Source organism: Lepisosteus oculatus, chromosome 5, assembly GCF_040954835.1.
Source record: "Lepisosteus oculatus isolate fLepOcu1 chromosome 5, fLepOcu1.hap2, whole genome shotgun sequence".
NCBI classification, from domain to species: domain Eukaryota; kingdom Metazoa; phylum Chordata; class Actinopteri; order Semionotiformes; family Lepisosteidae; genus Lepisosteus; species Lepisosteus oculatus.
Window position 1 is genome coordinate 43,597,850 of NC_090700.1, and position 10,471 is coordinate 43,608,320.

Genomic DNA, 10,471 nt, shown 5'->3' on the forward strand with positions numbered 1-10,471 from the left:
TAAAGAACCCAAGTTCCCAACTGCTGACAACAGCGACTTTTTCCACACCCTCTGGGTTTTTGATGGTAGTTAAATAATCCGTTATACAAGCACAAGTAGTTACATTTTAAAACAGTCGTGTTTTAATATTGGAGGTACCTCACCTACCTGGAACTTCCCTGAAGTTTGAAGCTGCGAGAACCGGGGTGTGACGTCACACACTGCTGAAGAGCTGGTCTCTCCAGTGCTCGACACTTTCTTAACCACCCCAATTCCTGAAAGGGACAAGCCCCCTCTCCCTCGCTCGTTTGGGTTTGTACAGGTGCTCCTTTATGAGAAATGAATATTTCTCATAAATATATGAAATAAATATATGAGAAATAATTTCCCATGAATATGCTACTCAGTTCCACTGTCGAAATCTACACGCTGGAGTCTTTCAATAATAATAATAATAATAATAATAATAATAATAATAATAATAAGTGCTTACACTTATATAGCGCTTTTCTGGACACTCCACTCAGAGCGCTTTACAGGTAATGGGGACTCCCCTCCACCACCACCAATCTGCAGCATCCACCTGGATGATGCGACGGCAGCCATAGTGCGCCAGAACGCTCACTACACATCAGCTATCAGTGGGGAGGAGAGCGGAGTAATGTAGCCAATTCATAGAGGGGGATTATTAGGAGGCCATGATTGATAAAGGCCGATGGGAAATTTGGCCAGGACGCCGGGGTTACACCCCTACTCTTTTCGAGAAACACCCTGGGATTTTTAATGACCAGAGAGTCAGGACCTCGGTCTTATGTCTCATCCGAAGGACGGCGCCTGTTTACAGTATAGTGTCCCAGTCACTATACTGGGGCATTAGGACCCACAGACCGCGGGGTGAGCGCCCCCTGCTGGCCCCACTAACACCTCTTCCAGCAGCAACCTTAGTTTTGTAGATGTAGATGGCGGAGTGGACTTTTCCTTGTCTCCTGAAGTCAACAATCAGCTCTTTGGTTTTGCTGATGTTGAGGCATAGGTTGTTGGTTTGGGACCAGTCTGCAAGTTGTTTTATCTCCTCCCTGCAGGCAGTCTCATCGTTATATCATTCAGTATCACTATGCAACAATTAGCATTGGCCTGTGGGATTGCCTTCTGGGTGATTGAGTGCACCCAGACCATGCCAGGAAAATGCTCCCCTCAGCATTACAGAACCACCAGAACCCTTCACTGCTGGAACCAAGCACTAAAGGCTGTAAAGTTCGCATCCAGATACGGGCCAGGCTCACACCTGCTTCAGTGGGTTGCCAGTCGTGGGTTGCAGGGTGATATAGCTGCTAGTTTAATTTCTTCATGAACTTAAAAATGCAGCTACGCCGGAGTCGGGGGTGCGTTCGTGTTCGTGAAGATTACCATTCGCCCTAGCTGTTTCATTCAACACAGCATTAAAGAAGCTGATCTAACAAGGCTCGACAGTCACTAAGCAGCATACGAGGTGATGTCGCAAAGAGCACTCGCCTGGAAGTGACCAATCAACATCAAGAGCCTGTCGCAGCCTCTCGTATTGTGCCCAATCAGAGAAGGTCGTTCCCTAAAAACACGCCCACCGAGTCCTCCCAAGCCTAAGCCGGGAGGGCTTCTTCAGAAATTGGGGTAGAAAAATCGAGCACCCTCAACAGCACAAAAGCAAACTCGGCAATCATTTAAAAAAATTACTGTGTGCGGGGGGGCAATGACACTTGTTTTAAACGGTAATGATTAGACCAGTATTTTGCTCTGCGTCTTGGAGGCTTTCGCTCCACAAATGTTGCTGCTGAGTTTTGAAGTTCCGTGTTTCATTTTGAATTTTTAATGTGTGCAAAACTACTCAAATTTCTTATACATTGTGATTTTTATTAACGGTAGGGTATAACTACGGTGGCCGAGACGTGAAAATACGGAACGCATCCGCCGTGGAGGGGTGGGGGCGGCAGTTTTAAGACAGGTTAGCTAAGGAAAGATGTTAACTCATCTTCTGGAAACAAGTTTGTAGGAAACTAAAGGATGCGTTAAAAAGTATGAGAAACGCCGAAAAGATAACTTCCCATCTCGACATATTCGTTTTCTAGGTAGGTTTTCTGCATGAGATTACCTTTAATTAATTATATTATCTTATAATTAATTATAATATATAAAAACAGTAAGTTACAACTGGCTAAATTACAATGGTGTTACTTTAAAACAGCAGAATGTTCAGCCTCCCACTCGGAAAGGAGACTCGATGCGACTAGTCAACTCCCATGAGCGCAAGGGATAATTAAGTCGTGGCCACGAGTTAGTAAATTGAAACTAAGTCCCCTCCCAACTATATAAGCCACAGCAGCTGCAAGCAGCTAATGTCAGCGTTGTTGTGCCTCTCGGATCTCTAACAGCTGCTGCACAATAAAGACGAAGGCCAGGGGTTAGAGTTTAAACTCTGTACTGAATGTTTATCGAGGCACACCGGTGTTCGGTTGCCTGGAGTCTGTGATTTTTTTCTGGGGATTCCTTCGGGTAACATAAAAAAAAACCTGAAGGAGGATTTATGAAAAAACAACGAGGAAACTGAAAACGTGCCCAAAGAAGTAAGTTCCTCTGCAGGCTGCAAGCTGATGAAGAGTCGAGTCACGCCGAGCAAGTTCCACACCTGAAAATCCAGCCGAAGCGACTGCAATTTCCCTGTAGGCCACTAGGTGCCAGTATATACTAGCACAACTCTCGACGTTGCTCTATCCTCTTTCTGGAAATGAGTTCATTCTTCAGTAAACTAGAAATCTTTAAACATGTATTGAATTTCTATGTAGACCTTTTTGTTGTTTTTCTGCAATGACTAAACTAATGTAGATCTGAATTCGTACTGTATATGTCTGTATATAACCGCCCCCCATCTCTGTTGGCACCGAGTAAACACTTCTAAAAAAAAAACGCAATTCTAAACCAAGAGATGGGGGGGAGGCAAAATATTTTGTGCATATAAACTGCGTCTTCAATAACTAAATAAGATGGGAAAATTTAAAAAAATCAGTATATCTTTCCATGCGAAACGGTTTGTGTCACCCCCCAAAAAATGATATCCATCCATTCTCTAAACGCCCCATCCAGTGCAGAGCTGCAGAGGAGCCAGAGCTCATCCTGACAAGCAACGGGTACGAGGGATCTCGTTGCTTGCCGGAATAGCCTCTGGCAGCCCGTGACCCTGAATCGGAAGAAGCAGGTGGAAAATTAATGGATACATTTCAGCTATCGTCGTCCTCTTTTATAAGTATCATTTATAGCTAAAGAAAACCGGCCTGTATCCATTATGATTAAAAGTATTTTTACACCAAAAGAGAAGGTGTGAGTTTTATGCACACTTTTTTCCTTTGGTGACGGGGATAGTCATCTTATCTTATGGTCTCCTAATATTCCCCATCTATGAACTGGTTTCGTCACTCTGTTCTCCTCCTCACTAATAGCTGGTGTGTGGTGAGCGTTCTGGTGCACTATGGCTGCCGTCGCATCATCCAGGTGGAGCTGCACGTTGGTGGTGGTGGAGGGGAGTCCCATTTACCTGTAAAGCGCTTTGAGTGGAGTGTCCAGAAAAGAGCTATATACTGTAAGTGTAAGCAGTTATTAATTATTATTATTATTATTATCCTGATATCTGCAATATTATATCCCTGCCAGGAATTAAGAACTAAAGAAAGGTTAAAAACAAGAGGAGGTCATGAAGCTCACTCATTTGGCTGAAAGATTCTTAAAAAATGTTCGTTAGCTTGTTCCATACTCCTGCCAGTCATTTAGTGAATAAGTACCATTTTTAAATTCTCAATGTACAGCTTCCTAGTTGCCCTTTATGTCCTTAGGGATTTTATAAATAAAAATACAGAGCACTTGGTGAGAATTGTCTGTTACCACAGCAGACACAGACTTCAGCAACTCATTAGAGTGTAAAGTATTTCAGAGTTAGCTATCAGTAAATTCCCTTAATGCACTGCACTCGTTGAGATAAACTTCATCAAGTGACACTGGCATCTCCCTACAGTCCCAGGTGTGCACGGATTGTAGCTTCACCCCAGCCTCCAGGATCTGAAGTCACAGAAGTCACAGTCTTGCATATCATTGTCTTGTAAAGACATCAGGCAGAAGACGTGTGAGAACAGTTCTGTGAAGCACAGCTGCATGCCAGTCTTGCCAAAGAAGTAAAGCACAGCGATTGAGCAACACAAACCCTTAAAATTACAGTGGAAAGGTTTAAATGCAGGATTTTCCCTTCCAATTATTTCAAAATTATAGCAAGATATAATTCACTTTAAAAGCTCCTGGAAGCTAGCAAATACAGATCCCTAGATTTCCATTTCCATTCCTCACAAGACAGCAGGAGCCTGACTGACTCTATTTGTAGTGTAATATAAATCTCTCCCTACATAGTTCTCCTCATGTCAAGGCATCCCATGGGGCTTTTACAGAAATAAACAACATGACATAGAAAAACATTTTAGTCATAAGTATAAAGGGTACAAGTAAAACAATTCCCGTTTTCAGTTTACTTTTTAGTTTCCTCTAGTTTCTCATGTGAGTTCCTAAAAGAAGAACAGCAATTGGAAGGCTTGTGTCCAGCCAACCTGTCATGGTGCACAGTGCATGAGCAAAGCTTCCTTCTCAGAATGATCTGGTACACTACAGTATAGTCAGATAAGCAGCTCTTGAAGGTGAGCTAGGTCCGTGCTGAGAAAGGACTTCATATGTTATAGTTGCTACTTTTGACATTGAATTGGAATTGAAAATATGGATTTTGCCAGAGAAGCCATCACTTACAGTCTAGAGGACAACACCACACAATGTAGCCTTAGTCATCACCTGCTTTTCTCTGGAGAAGCCACACATTGCTTCTTTTACTGAAGGCAACAACACCCGCAGAGTCCAGAAAATATGTTCTCTATTGAGATAATTAATTCATACTAAGAAGCATTCCAAACGTAACGAAAGTGTATAGAAATCCATCATGTTTGATGGGTTTCTAATGTCTCTGGGTATAAAAGACAATTGTCAGGTGAGACGCTACTTCCTTTGGATTAAGGCAGAGGTTTCAACACCAAAGAGCTGTTCAGTGCCTTTGCTGGACATCTCTGCGTTCACAACTGAGAGTGTGGGGGATATGTAAATTGCGTCATTTGGGGTTAACTTTCTTGAGGACGTTTTTTTTTTTCAAAACAATAAGAAAAACGGATCGACAAGAATATTTTTGTCTCTTCGATAAGTACATATTTTCCACAAATGAAAAAAAAAGTTTAACAACATCTTCAGTGAATGTAATTTGCACAACGCCATTCACTTCACCAGCTCCTGGGTGCGGAAGAATACAGTGTCGGTCTGTCGCCCCCGTGTCTCTCCTCTCGGAAGCCGCCGTGCTGCAGACGTGGGCACGAGACCAATTCCGTGCCCCCTCTCCGCGCTCTCAGGTCGACGTCATCATCACAATGACCTCACCACCTCACACGGTCCTAATTATATCGTCTGAGAAAATATGGTCGTTTTGAAGTTTGTTGCAAATCTAACGGTCGCTTTTCTTGGAACAAGAATTCTTGCCGGAAGATGTGAGGAGACTTTCATTTCTCTCATCCGATATGTGGCACAGGGTGACCTATAATCTCTCTGTCTGAGAAATGATTGTTCTGTTTAGCTCAAACTAATTGTAATTGAGCTGATCTGGTTACTACTGGTCGTGTAGCATGCATTCAGTTAATTACAGTATATACAATGTACTGTATATACAGAATACAGTATATACTATACCTGGAGTGAAAAAAAAATGGTAACATCAGTTCACAAGCCTTCCATTTTAATTGTATTATTACAACATTAGGGTGCATTAACAATAGGCATAAGTATTACAGATACAGTATTCAGGAAATAATTGCTTGGCTGACACAAAAGCGTGCACCAAATGGTGCAAAAGTGATTTCCCCCTTGGCTGTAACTAGGCCGGAGAACTCACGGCAGGCTAAAGCACTCTGCAATTCTGGGCTGTCATATCGTTCCGGTGAAGTCGCTCTGCACTTATCTGAGACTGTGCAGCTTCACCAAAGGGGACATCTCGTGCTCAGTCACTCATCCTGGCATGAACGCGTGACCTAGACATCACCTCCAGCGGCAATGTTCCAAAACGGATTTCTGACTTTATCGGTGAGGGCTGACGTGTTTTCCGTTCTTGGGTCTCTTATTGGAACTCTGTTTTCCTCATTTTTGTTTTGCACAATGGTTTTGCACAATGGTCGTTTTCTGCAATTTAAGAAAGCACAAAAAACACACGTTAATCCGAAATGGGCAGAAATTATAATACAGAGTCCACGGAGATCCAGCCCTGTCAAGTATGCCAAACCAGTATAAACAAAATAAAAAAACAATTCAGCATGTGGGCGCATTTCTGGCGACTATTCTGAGCAATATGACCAACGTTCTCATGCAAAATGATTACATACGTGTACAAAGGGCACGTCTACAAACTGGTTACTTTGTTTTGAGGGGGTGAGACGGACGAGGTGCTGGTGTTCACGAAAACTAAGACAAACAAAATAAACCTGAGGTTTAAGGTTTTCGAAGGACAACATCCAGAAGTTGGCTCAGCACCGCTGCGGTGTCGGGCTGGCGGCGAGTGCGTGGTAGCGGGAGGGTGACGTGCGCCACAAACTCGGGCTCTGAGGGCTCTGATTGGAGTAGGACACGAGGTTCCGCCCACCTCTACACCTTATATACCCAATCAGGGCGCAGAGGGCAGTAGTGGAGAAGCGCGTGTTCCGCAGTCTTGTCTCTTTCTGTTTAGCATTGTGGTGGAGCGACAGCCTCAGTCTTCAACTCGCCACCCGCGCCATGGAGCAACCAAGTAGTTGACGTTTCCTTTAACCTTCTCTTTTTAAGCTTCTTCATCCCGATCATTGCGCTCTCTTTTTTTAAAGCGAGCAGCAGTCCGCTCCGGAGTCTTTTTTTTATTTTCGATTTTTAGCACTTCCAGGATTTCTGTGCGGAGATGAAGTACATCGTGGGCATTGGCGGGTGAGTCCGTGCTGTTCGTGAGTGTCCGGGTGCTGGAGGCCCCGTCGGGAAGTCCACACGTGGAGCGGGGGCGGAAGCTGGTGGTTCCACTCAGCCGCCTAAAACTTTCCATGTCGCAGGCTGGACGGAATAACAGTTGTGCCGCACGACGTTTGTTGTACTTCTCGTGCTTTGACGCGTTTTTATCTGTGCATTTCGGGGATGTGACTTTTTTTTTTTTTAAAATCATCTTTATTGAAAATATAAACATAGCATAACGTTTTAAGTCTTCACAATCGCAGTTTCTCTTTTGTTGTACTCTGCCGTTTGCCGTTTCTCGTCTGAAACGTGCTTTGGTGGGGGAAGAACAAAAGGCCATAAAAGTACAGAATGCAACGCAGCTGTATGCTGTCAGTTAGGCTCAGTCTACAGTACTGACTCTGGGCGTTGCTTTATACCCCGACATGACGCCTAGGCCAGCTCACTGCATATACAGTACTTAAAAGAATAAAATGGCATTAATTTGCACATCTTCAGTAGATCTTATTGACGCTTCATCATTCCACTGTGTTGCTGTCCGATTTGTTTCATATTGGATCAAATATTAAATATGGGTTGAGTTGGTTTAGGTTAAAAATGACTTGAATTCCGCATGTAGCCTAATCGTCTCCCTACGTCCCTTTGTTTCAGGGTGACGAACGGTGGTAAAACCACGCTGACTGACAGATTGATGAAGAATCTGCCCAACTGCTGTGTTGTTCACCAGGATGACTTTTTCAAGGTCAGTTTGCACAGGATCTGGTGTAAAAGATAAGAGAGAGGAGGAACAAGAGAACACGTTCAATCATTTTTCTGTCAAGTATCCGAGTCTCACTTGCAGAACTTAGTGCTTCAGCCAGGACTCGCCCTTGAATTCACGGGTTAGTGTTCCGCCTTTAAAAACGGAACAAGGAACCGTCAGAAAAAATATTGCAGACGAGGAGAGTTTTGCATTAATATCACCCGCAGCCATTTTCAGGCGATAGGGAATTGAGCGTGGTTAAGCTGTATGACACTCCCCCTCACCTCACAGGAGTCTCTTAGACGAAAGTGTTGGGCAGAGATCGTGTTGAAATGGAGTGTGCGAACTGCACGCTTTCGGTTTTTCTGGTCGAGTCAGTCACACCTTGAGGACGGGTGTTCTTGTAGACTGTGCACAAGTGTACATCTGATCCATGTATGTTTCAGCCACAAGATCAGATTGAAGTTGGTGAAGATGGATTTAAGCAGTACGATGGTAAGCACCTGAGATCTCTTGTGACTCGGCACCAGGGTGGTTTAAAGAGTGGCGTATGTGCGCTTATCTTAAAAAAAAAAAAAAAACTCTTGCATGCTTCTCTGGCATTCTTTGATTCAATGTCATCTTTAAAAAGCACATGCCCCCCCCGACTTGAACCGATCTTGCTTTAATCTTCTCATTTTTAAAACCATTATAGTGATCAGCGCGCTGGACATGGAGGCGATGATGAGCACGATCTACGCCTGGGTGGAGAACCCAGTGAAGTTCGAGCGATCGCACGGGGTCAACAACTCTCTGGATGCTAAAATCGTCCCGGAGTCGGAAAGCCAGGACGACGAAATTCACATCCTTATCGTCGAGGGCTTTCTGTTGTACACCTACGGGTCAGTACTGCCTGTTGGAAGCGGTGACTGTTGGCTATTTCCAGCTTCTGGGCGGGACATATTCTGCTGTTGACATCTAGGACTAACGCCTTCCTTTTCTCCCCCAGACCTTTGATCGATGTGTTTGACCAACGCTATTTTCTTTCCATTCCATATGAAGAATGCAAAAGGAGGAGGAGGTAGGTAACACAGGGGTTTTGGCCCCATTGTGATTGGAGGGTGTGCCGTTTGAATGAAAATGTTTTTGTCTGCATCCTCTTTGGGTTTCAATGTCAAACGTACTGACAGCCTCTGGTTTCACTTTGTGTTGTGCTATACAGAGTAATACTACTATATATATATATTTTTTTTTTTTCTCCCTTCCCTCCCCCCCGACAGTTCAAGGAACTACGCAGTGCCAGATCCACCAGGCCTGTTTGATGGCCATGTCTGGCCCATGTACATGAAACATAAAAACATGATGGAGGAAAACAAAGTTGATATAGGTAAGATCGTTCATTGATTTATTTATTTTTTGTGTGTTTTGTACTGTACAAAGGGGGGGGTAAAAAAATCTACTGAGACTTTTTCTTCTGCGCCAACAGTGCTCCTTGATGGATTACGGTCAAAGGCGGAGATCTATAACTTGGTCTATGGAGACATCCAGAACCAAATCCAAAAACTGCTGTAACAACAAAAGGTAAGCTATTGGTGGAAGTCGTCTGCCGGTGCAGATTCCCCTAATTAGTGTAGGTTTCCAGTGGAGTCCTTTACTGGTGGAGATATGTACGAAGGCCTTGATTGTTCTAGTGGTATACCTTAAAGGAACAGCTGGCTCAGACTTGACTTTTCAGATTTATTTTCATGAGTGGGGGAAATTGCCACGAGAAGCAGGACATGAGTAAGAACCAAATCTCTCCCCAGTTAGTGGGATTGCTCACTGGTAACTTACTGGTCTGAAAAGAATCTGGCCCAGATTCCCCCCCCGGTGAACACGAAGGGATTGGCCTTAGCGTGGCTCCGGTCTCACAGTAAAGGTGGTGAGGGTGTGAAGCAATGGAAAGGAATTATGACTGAAAACATTACATTTGTGCAAAGTAATGTTGCTTCTTTAGTTTTGGAATGGTTCTAAGATCAATCTTTTTGGTTTCAGGTCACCTGCTCTGCTGCGACTGAAAGCCTACTGTATCCAGGAAGACGCATGGCTTTTACATCTATACGTGTGGATCTGGCAGCTCATTTTATTTAAAGGAGTGTGTGTTTATATATAATGGTCAGCTAAGATTTTTAAATTAATTTTATTTATCCAGCAGCTTCCACGCTGGCTTTTAACCGTATAGCCCAAGGCTGTGTCCTGCATTGCAGGATGACATAGAACCAGCAGTTCTGACTGGTGTCAACAAGATGTACTTATCAATAAAAGTACTCCTCCAGAAAGCTTGTTTGGATATTCATTCATTTACATAGCTGAGAATAGTGCTTTGAAACTGTAGATTTCAAAAAAGGAAGTTTGAGTCAGGTCTTGCCTGTATTGAATTATTCATAAAAGAGAATTGGCATATTTAGACGGGTGTGTGTGAAGCATTGCAACTAAAAACACACACTGCCTCCGAACTCTGGATCTCTACTGAAAGGAAGTCATGCAAAACAAGCGCCCCCATGTCCATTCCAGTCCTGGCAATGAGAATGGAGAAGAACTGTCAATGAGTTATTTCCCATCATTCCAAGGGACCTGTCAATCCATGGTGAGGATCACAGCACACGAGGCCTGTCCTGCAACCTCAAGGGTGGAAAGTGAACTTCCTCTCTGAATGGGCCAGCAGACCAG

The 10,471-nt window shown here is 43.8% G+C and overlaps 1 protein-coding gene and 2 long non-coding RNA genes across 4 annotated transcripts; 2 read left to right on the forward strand and 1 right to left on the reverse strand.

The window, feature by feature from the left end:
- Positions 1-1,948: 1,948 nt before the first annotated feature.
- Positions 1,949-4,453, forward strand: LOC138239225 (uncharacterized). The gene is made up of 3 exons (XR_011189696.1): positions 1,949-2,081; positions 3,447-3,586; positions 4,016-4,453. It is a non-coding gene; the product is annotated as an uncharacterized lncRNA (long non-coding RNA).
- Positions 4,454-5,795: 1,342 nt separating this feature from the next.
- LOC107076871 (uncharacterized) lies at positions 5,796-6,627 on the reverse strand. Its single transcript, XR_001478000.2, has 2 exons — positions 6,453-6,627; positions 5,796-6,252 (listed from the first exon to the last, which is right to left on the reverse strand). It is a non-coding gene; the product is annotated as an uncharacterized lncRNA (long non-coding RNA).
- Positions 6,628-6,753: 126 nt separating this feature from the next.
- Positions 6,754-10,080, forward strand: mibp2 (muscle-specific beta 1 integrin binding protein 2). Of its 2 annotated transcripts, XM_006628689.3 has the most exons (8): positions 6,754-7,023; positions 7,693-7,783; positions 8,230-8,278; positions 8,478-8,664; positions 8,772-8,843; positions 9,043-9,149; positions 9,249-9,343; positions 9,797-10,080. In XM_006628689.3, the coding sequence occupies exons 1-7, from the start codon at positions 6,998-7,000 to the stop codon at positions 9,332-9,334; spliced, it is 618 nt and encodes a 205-aa protein (XP_006628752.1). In that variant the 5' UTR covers positions 6,754-6,997; the 3' UTR covers positions 9,335-9,343; positions 9,797-10,080. The 2 variants fall into 2 exon arrangements, with proteins under 2 accessions (XP_006628752.1, XP_069046583.1); XM_069190482.1 differs by lacking the exons at positions 6,754-7,023; positions 8,230-8,278.
- The last annotated feature ends 391 nt before the right edge of the window (positions 10,081-10,471 follow it).

Bases quoted from the DNA above. Each gene is read 5' to 3' on its own strand.
- mibp2 (XM_006628689.3), top strand. From the start codon at position 6,998: ATGAAGTACATCGTGGGCATTGGCGG. The intron at 7,024-7,692 runs GTGAGTCCGTGC...CCTTTGTTTCAG, and splicing joins TACATCGTGGGCATTGGCGG to GGTGACGAACGGTGGTAAAA. The intron at 8,665-8,771 runs GTCAGTACTGCC...TTTCTCCCCCAG, and splicing joins TTTCTGTTGTACACCTACGG to ACCTTTGATCGATGTGTTTG.